The sequence below is a fragment of the Manacus vitellinus genome, unplaced genomic scaffold (assembly GCF_001715985.3).
Source record: "Manacus vitellinus isolate BGI_N305 unplaced genomic scaffold, ASM171598v3 scaffold_17_pilon, whole genome shotgun sequence".
Taxonomy (NCBI): domain Eukaryota; kingdom Metazoa; phylum Chordata; class Aves; order Passeriformes; family Pipridae; genus Manacus; species Manacus vitellinus.
This window is the reverse complement of record NW_021939256.1, coordinates 2023329-2036128: the sequence shown is the minus strand read 5'-3', so window position 1 is coordinate 2036128 and position 12800 is coordinate 2023329. Positions and strand designations below refer to the sequence as shown.

Genomic DNA, 12800 nt, shown 5'->3' with positions numbered 1-12800 from the left:
ACTGCTCCCCACCTAAGGTTCCTTGAGCTCCACATTGGAGCAGAAGCTCAAGTGCATGGCTATAAAAGGGATCATTCTTAAGCATGAGGCTCTAGTGTTTATTAAGAGATGAGCCTCTGAAAGGGCTTCCCTTTATCAATAGTTCTGCGTGAATAGTTTCGGTCTTGCTAATGGCCTTGAAGGCAGAGAGGGAGAAGCCTTTTCATTCAAAGGTTGACCCTGAACAAACACAGCAGTGGCCTTTCTCTAAATTCAGATCAGGTCATTCACTTCCTCTAATCAAATCTGAGTAGAAACTGCTCTGCAGCAGCTATCTCATCCTCTTGTTTTGCTCCCGAGCTCTAAGAATAAGTAGGTGTCTATAGCCTGGCTCAAATCCTCAAAAGTTCACGGAGCTTCACAAAAGCAATGGTTTGACAAAGTCTGAGGTACAAGGGGAGAACTGTTGTTCAATCAGAGAACTGAGGACATGTTCAGATAAACAGATTTATACCTGAAGTGCCTACTCCATAAGCTTCTGGCAAGCTTCTTTGAAGCACAAAATGGAACTGGCTTGCTCCAAATGACCTCAGCCTCCTAAGCCCTGGCTATTAAGAGCGCTTCCAGACATCCCAAACACACCACTGTCCACCTCACAGGCAGTAGGCTGCTAACTGCTGCTTCAACCGTGGAAAGGGGAAAAAATTAAAATCTAGTTTTATCATCTGAAAAGCACAGAGACAAGCACCACTTGAAAACGCAATGCGGGACAAAAATCCTAAGAGGAAAATAGACTCAGCATCTCCTCTTCTGTTTTTCAACGCCACATACACACTTTCTGAGCCCACCCTGCTGTCATGCAGGCCTTCTACTGTATGCAGGGATACAAACGCTGCCTTTGTCAGCCAGGAGAATAAGCTGCACAACATCTGCACCCATGAGCCCAGACCACAATTCTTGTATTTTTATTTATAAAGGTCACTTTGCAAAGAAGATCCAGAAAGATAACCTGTCCAAAAAAAAGAGTTGCTCCTCACTTGCTCACAGTTTCTATCCTGCGAGCACCTTTGCAACAGCCTCACAGGACACACAAACCCTTTTAACTTCTATCTGCTCAGAGGAGTGAGTGCTGTCAGGATTCATTTGAAAAGTTCCCAAAGAGTGACAATAATACAGCAATGAGCAAATACTGTTTGGTTGAGGGAGAAAGCCTTCCCCTTTGCTAAAACCCCACCTATCCATCTCTCCCTCCTTGAAGCCGCTGCCCTGGTCCCTATGGGGCAGGAAACCACCTCTCCCACTCTCAACACCAGCAATGTGACTCCTTCTCTAAACTTTGTAGTAAGGAGCTGAAACTTATTTTGTTTTGCTAACATTAAAAATCCCATCCCACAGCTATTTGCATCTTACCCTGGCTCAGGGAGTTGAATAAGAGTAGAGTATCTCTTCCTCACCCAGCAGGCCAGTTAATTAGGTTAGGTTTGTTTCAGGAGTTTTGGGTTTTCAGACTCTGGGTCTTATAATTACATTTTGCATCCTAACAGTTTGTCATCTTAAATAATCCAATTAGGGAAGCTATCACTAAGAAAAATATATCATTCATGAGTTGACATAGAGTGGGTGTTTTCAGAAACAGAGAGAGATGAGACGGGAACAAGGGCAGAAATCAGCCTGGGGACTCAGGTAGCAGTACAGATCAGAGTTAGCAGCAGCTATATTTAAAGAATAATTTTACATCCTGGGTCCGTAATTACTTTACACAGAATTAAATTACCACCATCATGAGAAAAAAAATGAAGCACAATTATAGGTGAGCTAAAGTAAATATTTTAATAATCAGACAAGTCAGTGACATTCACCAATTTTCCACTACAACAGTGGTTGAAGAGAGGGGCTCCGAGCAACAAGAACCATTTTTCACAGTACACTGCACTAACTTTTCAATTAGCAGCCCTTGCAGCCTTTTTCAAGCTTACTGTGTCCTCCTCCACACTACTTGCACTGAAGTAAAGTACATTCCCTGTATGAGAATTCTTTTCCTAGAGTCAGGCAGATAAAACAATCTCTAAGAAAAAAAAAAAAAAAAAAAAAAAGAAACCCCACACAAATATGGCACAGGTTTTTGCATTTATGTTGGTCTACCAAATGACACATGTTCTGTTCCCTTCCGTGTCTTCTCATTGTTGGGGGGAAAAAGCCATCAGCTGCGAAAAGCGACTGAGACAAGAGGTTGACCCTAATGCTCATTTTCTATTTTTTATTTCCAGCTTTAGGGAAATTACATGTAATAATCAGTCTTCTGCCTCTTTTATGCACAGACTTCAATGCAAATCCTTGCTTAGGAAGGCTCCATTTCACAAATAATGGTGGTGGGGAGTCAGGCCTTCTCAAAGCTAAAGTGTATTAGCAAACCTCTTCGATATATTATATATTCAGCAAAAGAAGTGGAAAGAGTGAGGCAGTTTAAAAAGGAAATGTTTTTTAATTAGGTTATGAAAAATTGACAGAAGGAAAGATTACATGATCAATTCAGAGTCATAGTGGATTCCTACCGCCCACCACTTTTTTTTTACCCTGCTAACTGTGAACAGAAAATCAGAACCTGCTAAGAGTGAGATAATGTTTACATTTCCTCCTTCCAGAACACAGATAAGAATATACACGCCTGCAGGTGGGTGTGCAAATGGAAAGTACATGAACCAGGACAACAGCTACTTTCAGGGCACTGGAAGAGGAGTTCCCTTTTCTTACCTTTCCCTGCCTGTACCAGTTGCCCAAAACTAAAGAAAGGGAAAGCAACCAAGCACGCAAAAAATACACTACACTCTCAGTGTGCAAGAAATCATCTTGGTTTTCAACGCTTGCATGCACTATCACAGTACCAAAATCATTAAACCATAGAATGGTTTGGGCTGGAGGGGACCTTAAAGACCATCAAGTTCCAACACCCTGCCATGGGCAGGGACACGTTCCACCAGACGAGGTTGCTCAAAGTCCCATCCAACCTCCCCTTGAACACTTCCAGGGATGGGGCATTCACAATCTCCCCGGGCAACTTGTTCCAGTGTCTCACCACCCTCATCGTAAAAAATGTCTTCCTTGCATCTAGCCTAAATCAACTCTCTTTTAGTTTAAAACCATTCTCCCTTGTCCTACCACAATAGGACCTGCTAAAAAATTTGACCCCATTTTTTCTTATACTCTTGAAGTACTGGAAGTTTGCAATGAGCTCTCCCTGGAGCCTTCCCTTCTCCAGGCTTAATAACCCCAACCCTCTCAGCCCATCTTCACAGGAGAGGTGCTCCAGCCCTCTGATCATCTTCGTGACCCTCCTCTGCACTCAATCCAACAAGTCCATGTCCTTCTTATATTGGGGGCCCCAGAGGCAGACACAGTACTCCAGAATGCTAGGTTTGTAAGTCTTCCCACCATTTAAAAGTAACCTAATGGATCGATGTATAACAGAAATGTAAATTTCAGTGAAACTTGCACATAAGTATTTTTTTAAACACTTCCTATTTTGGAAATATATACAACTGCATGACTGAATTAATAAATTCTATTTCCAGCAATACTCTTTTTTTCCTAGTTCTCTGTAGCAATCTTATTGGCCAGAGTTCAATTGTTTTCTAAGAGACACCTCATAAATGTATAAAAATAAGTTTTCACATGTAAGTATTTTTTGATTACTCTACCTCACCTCATTTATATTTCCTGATATGAGGGATGTACCAACACCTACCTCCTTTCATCTTCATAAAGACACACTTAAGATATATGTCATAACAGTCGATGTTCTGGGCAGGGAAGAGGAAACACCATTATTTTAAAAGAACGTCCATATTTAACATCATTATCACACACCAGCTGTCATGATATAATGTGTGAGATTGCACATATTTATGTAAAACTAACCTTGGACAACCCTGGGAGCTTCATGCTCTTAGCTGTTTAATAGAAGTGCACATTTTTTAAGGCAGGATGTGAAATTCATCTCTATTTGAACAGAATATCATAGATCGATCAAGACAAAAGATGAGCAATGAAAAACAAGCACCAAAGCTTTTAATCCCAAAATAGTTATGGCAGTGCAAAATATTACTGCCTCCACCTGGAGAGTGCCACCTTTGCAGCTGAAGAGGCACAGGAGCTCATAAAAGCTTTTCTCAGTTGCTTCAGTAGAGTCAACCAGGTTGTTTGAGCAATATTCAGAAGACACATGGACAGCACACAAAATGGCCATATTTGCTCCTTTTAAAAGTAAACACAGATTCTTTAAAATAAAATTTCAGTCTTTTTAAGGGGTCTTTAAAAGCAGAACATGAAGTCTCAGACCATGTGCACAGAACAAATATAAACTTATTTGACAGGAGTCAATTCAATTTTTTTGTTTTAAAAGGCAATGAAAGCATATGTCCCAGAGAAAGTGACAAGGACATATGAATTGCTCCCAGTGAATTTATGTTGGGCATACAGTACATTTTAAGGAGAACCACCTGCCAAAGCAACTGTTCTGATTTCAGCAGTAGCACTGTGATATTTTAACAAAGAGAATGTAAAGGACTGAGGGCAGAAGCGTAACAGAGACTACTCAATGGGACTTCCTAATAAAGTGCTTTTGGTCACTACATCACATCTGTAGCCTTAGGTTAGGAAAAAAATAAAACAAAAACCACAACACCAACCACCAAAATAAACTAAACAACAAAGCAAAAAAATCAGAGAGCAATATTTCTTTATCTTTTATGTCAAAATTAACATTATTTTGGAAAGGAAAACTAATCTCAAAGGCAACTAGACAAGGAGCTTTCTCTTTTCTTAATAGTAAAAAACCTAAAAGTAAGATGAATCCTGAATTCTGGCCTGTCATGAACTGCTCCTGAAAACACCAGTATTTCATAAGGAGTTAGTTAGATTTATTTAACATACTGCCTATATCTCACATTTCAACTTCTCAATAGTTGCTATTAATTACAACAAATCTGAGAGAAAGAAATGGCAATGGGAAATAATCAGCAAATTATATATCTTGGCCATTTTGAGGAGAGAAAAGCAGAGCCACAAACATAAAACTAAGAAGCCCAGTTCCCTATCAGCGTTTGTCTGTAGGTGATAATCTTGTGATAATCACTGAGGCCTCTGGATTTAAAAAAAAAAAAAAAAAAAAACTAAAAAAACCCAACGAAACAACCACTGAAATATCTCACAGACGCACAGAGGGCATTCTGCCTGATCCGTTAGGGTGGTAAAAAGTGGAGGCCTCAGAGGAGAGAGAAGGTGTGTAAAGCTTATCAAATTCTTTTCCTTTCTGCCTTCCCCCACACCCCAACCGACTCTATTATCATCACCACTGAGATCTCTATATACCCATCAGCTTAAGCTGAAACTGGAGAGAAGGTCAGACTTTGTCAGTGTGAGGAGGAACACCGCAGGCACTCAGCATGATGCCTTAACCTTGTCCTCATAAGAAACCAGGTTTAAACAAAACAATCACAGAAAACCAAAGCAATCCTCCACTGATTAGAAAATAGTGATGTCTTTATCTATTTTAACCCAATAAGACTACTGTTGCAAGAATCATTGAAGCCAAGGATGACTGGAGCCAAACACAGTTGGGTCCTCTCCTGTGGCAGTACTGTGCCTCCGGCTCAAGGCCACATGGAGCCAGCTACGGCAGTCAGCTCAACAGCTCTGCCAGAACACGGTGCATGCATGTGACCACAAAAGTAGGAAGAAGTCTTGACCAGGACTCCCCACATTGCTTTGGAAATCTGGCACTCAACTCCAGCCTGAGCAACCACAACTACTCAACTACAGCTACGCCTGCACTCGGCCATTTTCCCAGTCGAGCCTGCCCCACCAACCCAGCTGCCTGGCTTGACCTCAGGTCTGCCTTGGCACTGCATCACTGCTGGTGACCAGTGGAGCTCAGCTGCCCCAGCTACCATCCCTAGTCCTGCTGTGTGTCTCCCTCGCCCACAGTGGTACTGCAACCTACTGGGGAGCCCCACAATGTCTGTTCCTCTTGCCCTGTGGGACAGCTCATCACCTTTGAAGGTGTCCTCTATGCCTGGGTGTTTCCTCACCCTCCCTAATGGCAGCTTTGCTCTGCCAGAGTACACAGATGACCTGAATGGGACTAGGGTTTGGCCCTAATCACTTGAGGACTGATTTTCTGCCCATTCAAGCTGGTTATTGCCTTTTCAGGGTTGGATACCACTCTGCTGCCTGAACACCTGAGATTTGGTGCCAGCAGACCAAAGGCAGCTGATGTTTACTGGTTTGCATCATTATGACTAATTGAAAAACTAAATGACTGCAGATTGAGATTACTGAGGCAGCAAACTCATTGTGCAGACTGAAAAAATCTGTTGTAGAATAAAATTCCTAGACATAAGTTCTGAACTCTGACACCCAAAGCTGAGATTCTAGAGCATCTTAAGGCAAGCACAGATTTTATCCACCAACTTCACCAGTTTAATATTAGGACCCTATTCCAAGCAACACCAGGGGTTTTGCACTGTTTTTTCTTTAGTCTCAGATTCTAATTTCCATCTTAATTATCAGAGGAATTTCCTATAGCAGAATGAGTTAAATAGTAGAGGGTTACGTCCATATTCTAGTACTCTGTATCTTGCATACACTGTGAACAACAGGGCCAGAGATCAAGTGTTTTTATAGTTACCTGCCAAGTGCAGTCAATTTTAAATAATCTCCCTTTCTCAAAGTGGTACTGATTTTGCTGGATTTCCCTAGGAAGGAAGGAGGAGAGATCATTTAATTAAGGCACAGATTTGGGTGTCAGGGCTCAGTGCCAACCTCTGTGATCAACCTCCTCTAAAACCATGAGCACATTTCACAATGGCTCTGGGGTTAGCTAGATGAGAGCAACTAGTATTTCCTCCTTATTAAGCGATGGACCCAAGGCATGCCACCTAATTTGCTTGTAAACACCCACCTACTAATAAAATTCAACCCAAAATCTCAAAACAATTCATTGCCACATGTGAACTCAAGAGACAGTGCTCAGAAGATTAACGTTTCAAAACTAAGCTCTCAGGAGTCGAGGAGCTTTGGCATAAAGGCTGCCCATGCAATCACATTTGAGCCCTCTGGTGCTTTCACTTAAGGATATAGTCTTTAATTACTGAATTGCTTTTGCTGCCAACACTTCATTCAGCATTCCATTTGACAGGCTCACCCAAGGCACAACAATTCAATATTCAGTTTTACCCACTCTGGTCATAACATGGCCATATGCATTATTTACTGAATACTGTTAAGTCCCAGCTTGAAGTACAAAAATTCCTAATTTTGTTGGCAGATTTCCTGTGGCATTTAGCATTAAACATTCACATACTTCTGAAGCAGGGTTATTTATCTTCATCATAACTCTTGTGAGGAGAGGAGGGTGTGTGTCCTCTACTTCACAGTAAGAAGTGAGACTGTGTAGACACATGAAAGCCAAAAAGTCTCCACTAATTTGAGGTACCAAACTTAAGGTGTCACTGGTGTCATTTTTTTCAGAGCATTCTGCATTTCAGAGAACTCTGCATCCTCAAAGTGAACCAAAATCTCTACTGGCCTCTGCCACAGCAGATAACATTCAGCACTTTTGGGGAAAAAACAGAAACAATCCCATATAAAGATACACATATTCAATCAGAGAAACATTGTAAAAAAAAAAAGTGCCATTAGTGATTTGTACCACTTCACACAGGGTAGTTTTCTTCTATGGCAAAAGAAAACAAAATCCAATCCCAGCAGTCAATAATCAATTTCTCAAACAATAAAAAGAATCCTTTTTTCTTTTTTCCACCAGTAAAAATCCCCTGCATTTCTGCATTGAAGAACAAATGGTTCTACCAGATAACACCCAGCAATTCATCCCCTTGAAAGACTTATCCCATACACTGAAGACAAGGTGCACGCACACAAGGAGTGCTCGCTAACTCATAAACTCCTTAAATAGGTTTGCTCCCTTTCAGTACCTCTTCAGTCATAAAAGGTAAAAGTCCCCCACCAGAGATCTTAGGAGATTAAAGACAGACAAAACTCCTGAGCCATTGCATTTAGGCATTTTATGCTGAGTAGTACATCCCTCAGAAACTTCACTGATAATTCAAAGCTTGACGGTTCAGAACAGTATTTCAGTATTTCCACAATATATTTCACTATTGATAATAGTAATGATTCTTTGTAAGTCAAAAAGTCAATCAAGTGTAACCACTTCAGTGAAACCTCTCAGCCTTCTCTATAAACATGGCTTTCAAATAAATAGAGACAATCAATCAACATTCACATATTCAATTTATTTCCAATACAGAAACTGTAAACCTAGGAGCTACATATAACATGCGTAGATATTATGCAGAAAATATTTCAAATTCCTTAAGTAGCAGCTCTCACTGAAAAGTGAGCCATTATCTACAGTGTTAGTGCCCAGGGATAAGCAACATGTACTTTAAGAAGATAATTCAGGAGTGATTAAGAAGATGCAGTCTTGAAAGACAAAACAGAATATCTGCATGGGGAATGTACCTAATATCTGTAACAACAGCTTTGGCAATGAAGCTTTCAAACATGCAACAGCACCGACACAAGGCACCAAGTCTCAAATTCCTTGCAAAATATTATAGCAGCACTGTACTTATTTGTGTTTGTTACTCTAAGAGTTTTCCTAATAGAGAGGTATCAAAAGACTGAAGAAATACAGTTCCATGTCTTTTAGCATATTCAAGATAGTATGCCAACGCAGTGGCTTATTACCACAGCTTTTTTCCTATCAAGAGAGGCCAGCAAAACTATTCTTGAGAAAACAGGAAAGCATACTTAAGTGAGATTAATTTGACACTTTCCTCCACTACAATTTTAAGAAAGAGTATTTAGAATCCTACACATTATGCATTTCTTTTAAAATGCAGATTCTTAACAGAGAATATTAAAAAGTACAAACAGTCATTTGAGTTCAAAAAGCCCAACAGTTATACTGTTATTCTTCACTGCATAACAGTTTCAGAAGATTCTCAAAAGATAATTTTGCATTTCTTGTTCACTTAAAACTCTTATGGATACAAACAGGAAACCTAACCAGCAAAGGCAGCAAATTATTTTAGAACACGTTCTGATAATAGCTTGCTTGATCATCAGTCCACAACACAATACCCTAAACTCTGAAAAACAACTCAGTGATAAACGTGTGTGTACACATGCACAACTGCACATCAACTTGCTATGCAGGCTATGAAGCATATAAGAAAATAAATTATATGGGTATCTTATGGCACACACAAACTTCAAAGAATCCTTCCAGAGGAGAATTCATGCCTGCTGAAAAGGTAGTGACTTTTCCTTCACACACATAATCAGTCGTTCTACTGTACTTACCAATATTTTGTTATCCACTTTATCTCCCTTGGTTTCCAGTTTTACTTTCTTCTTGACAGAAATTTTGATTTTCCTCCCAATAACATCCCTGACACTTTCTGAAACAAAACAAAACAAAACACTTTAATTAAGTACTTTCAGTGTCAACACAAGAAGGAAACAGATTCCACTATCACATTTTCAGAAGGACTCAGAGCTGTGTTGTTCAACTGCTTGCACTCACGAGAGTCTCATGCACACGCACCAGTACTAAATGCAACCTAATACATGTACAACTTTTCTAAGTATGCCATCCACGCAATAATTTATGTCTACTGTGACAGAATTATCGATTCTATATACCAGGATTCTAAACAAAATTTGATATTTCTTTCCAGGACTACTTACATATCAAAGGCATTCCTGAGACAAGCCCCAGCACTGCTTAGCTCTACTCTGGAGAAATACAACAGATTCCTCACTTGCTATTATTTGTACCTGAAAAGCTTGCTAAAGCAAATTGGCTCCTTGCATTGCACAAATTTTGGCCTTTTGTTAATGTCAGGGAGGCTAAATGGGTCAGGTAACGGAAGAGCAAAGTGTTCCCACATTCTGCACTCTGCGCATTTAAGCTAAAAAGCAAGCCAAGCAGACTTCCAGATAGTAACACCTGACAGCTCTGCAGCGGATGCTATGGAAAGCAACATTGGCCTCGGTCCAAGTCCCAGTGACAATGTAGTCACTTCATGGTGCCAACACCAAAGTTACATGAGTTGCCCTAATGTTTTAGTAGGTACATGCATACACATGTATACAGTCTCTGCCAAGTATGAAACAAACCAGCTTTTCCCTTGAACAATTTCACCCTGGCCAGAAGTGAATATACAACTACTGACACTGATGTAATTGAGAGATAAACAGAGGAGTTCATCTAGAAGAGCCAATTTGGCATCTTCAGTAAGTTTCGCTCCCCAGCCCCCACTGAAACGGAATGAGAAAGAAATCTTTTAAACACATTAACCTATTTCCAGCCCTACATTTGGCATCTGTAAAAAACAAGTCTCCACCTTCTCCAGACATATACACTTTGCCCTCATGCATGCTTAAGTGTAAAGGCTAAAATTGAAGATAATGGGCTACTTCTAAGGCTTTTAATTATAGTGCTCTGTATAGGGCTTTTCTGCACAATTTTCATCTGGTAGTCAGAAGACGTTAGTGCAAACAACACACCCATTTATTAAATGCCTGGGTGCTGTTCGTTAGCCCCAAGCCACAGCAAGTCTCTGCAGCAGCAAGGGCAGTTAAGCAAGTCAGAAACAGTGGCTGGTGGAGAGACTTTTCTCCAGAAAGAGCTACTATTCTACAGACTCGGCATGCTTTCTCCCAGGAATTTTAATATTTCTATGAGGAACAAAAGATCCTCGGTAGCAGGGCCGTGACCCCAGTGAGAGCCTGATCCCAAGCCCACGACAGCCCCATGGCAGCAGCTCAGCGCCGCCGGCTCCCCGAGCAACTGCTTGGTCAGGAGCCAGGCTGCATGCTCCCGGAGCAGCCAGGTAAGAGAAGCCCGGGGGAAAAGTCCAGCCCAATGCGAACTGTTCTCCCAAGGCTTCCTCTCCCGTGGGTAATGCCTAATTCTAGTCTTTCTGTCCCTGCTTGGGAACCCAGAAGCAAGCTGGCCACAGTCTTTTTCTTAAAATATTATCTCCTTGCAGAAGGAAAAGTATTGCTGTTGTCTCTGCTACTTTGCCTCAACCTGCAGCCTCTGCCTTTCAGTTTCTCCTCTCCCACAAACAGCTCCAAGTGCCTGCATCTAGTAAGGGACTTCCTCCTGAGGCACCAGTGTGGAGAGACCCACTTGCTTCCCTTTGCTGTCCCACACAGAAGAAGTGGGAGGGACTGCAAGACCTCAGTTTGTGTTCTTACTCCAATAAACCATGGGAAGAGAAAGGGCCTGGGACACCAGACTCCACAAAGAATCAAGATGTCAGCTCCTTCCAAGGCTCTATCTGCCCGAAAGGGCTGGAAACGCTTCTTCAAAGAGTTAAGATATCCTCCATGTGACTGAGGACACGTTCCTCCACACTGGGTGGCAAGTAGACTCACAAAATACATTTTCAGACTCAGAGATGGAAACATAACATTAAGGTTCATATTTTAAAGTGTTCATCCATTTCTAATGCTGGAGACTTCAGACAACCACACCTCAAAGGAGTAGATCCAGGTGAGCAACAATAAGAGAGGGTTTTTTTGAAGACTGTGACCTATGAGACCTGACAAAGGTCAAATGGGAAGTAATAGAACAAAAACTGCAGCTCAAACACACTTACCCCCAAGTTTAATCTCCACACTCCAATGACTTAGCATTAAAGCACATCCTTTCATCCTGTTCTCAAAATATGGTTACTACAAAGAAGTCTGTTTAAAGGTTAAATTTTAACATGCAGACACCAAAATACTGCTAGAAATTAAACCAATCTACATAAGCAGATCCACACACCCCAGAAGAGCCCTTGACAAAGAAGGCTGGATAGGTGCAGGGTATTGGAGCTTGGGGGTAATTCTTAATATTGTCCAACGCCACCAGGAGGGAATGTGTGAAGATGCCCACTTTACTCCTCCCTGTAGTATGCACCACATCTCACCCACAGCACTACAGTGCAGACCCACAGTAAGAAATACCATGTATTAGCACCTCAAACTTGACTGCCCATTGTAAAATACAGTAAGTCCATGGTTTTGACCATAGCTACTCCTAGAACACTTCCCACCTCATTACTTCTTAGTAAGAAGCTATAGACTAAAGTAAACCACAAGGTTTTCAGACTAAAAGGACAGCAAAATAGAGCTATTTTGACGCTACAGAAAAAAAAAAAATCTGTAGCAGCTGCAACAATCCATCCAGATTTCCACCAATATTTTATAAATGCTAAAACCAGCTGCTGACTGATAAAAGTGAAGGAAATGCAACACTATAAATTAACTAGGTAAGGTCTGAAGGACTGTATTCAACTCAATATGTACCTCGGTGCCTGACAAATTTCTGTTTCCATCTATCATTAAGGCAACAGTTTAAATTATTCTACTGTTGGCAAGATCCTTAGATAGCTCTTCAACAGGCAAAACCTCAACTACAACCAGAGGAAGTTTGGCCCGAGCGAGGTGGCTGAGGAACCTGAGCATCAGACCTGTTACCCCCAAATGACACTGGTTACACGCGTACTGCGATAACGATCAATTAACCCCGTTTATCAGAAGCTCCCCAAAAGCGATGACTGCGTTTTCAGCGTCCTCGGCATTACCTGTGATTTCCTAAGCGTGTACCATGCAGCACACGGGGGGCTCGTGTGCATGTGGCCATAAAACTTTAATTACAAATACCCTCATTCCCTCGTACGTACACAGGAAAACGAGTCTTAAACTACGCCAAACCCCGGGAGATAAATAAAAAATAA

At 41.2% G+C, this 12800-nt stretch overlaps 1 protein-coding gene across 1 annotated transcript in view; it reads right to left on the bottom strand.

The window, feature by feature from the left end:
* The window catches only part of CARMIL1 (capping protein regulator and myosin 1 linker 1), a 193631-nt gene that overhangs the window by 179204 nt on the left and 1627 nt on the right, over positions 1-12800 (bottom strand). Inside the window, exons 2-3 of the mRNA XM_018069977.1 lie at positions 10238-10326; positions 9367-9464 (exon numbers count right to left, since the gene is read on the bottom strand). Coding sequence (XP_017925466.1) covers positions 9367-9464; positions 10238-10326 — 187 coding nt within the window. The remainder of the gene's footprint in view (positions 1-9366; positions 9465-10237; positions 10327-12800) is intronic.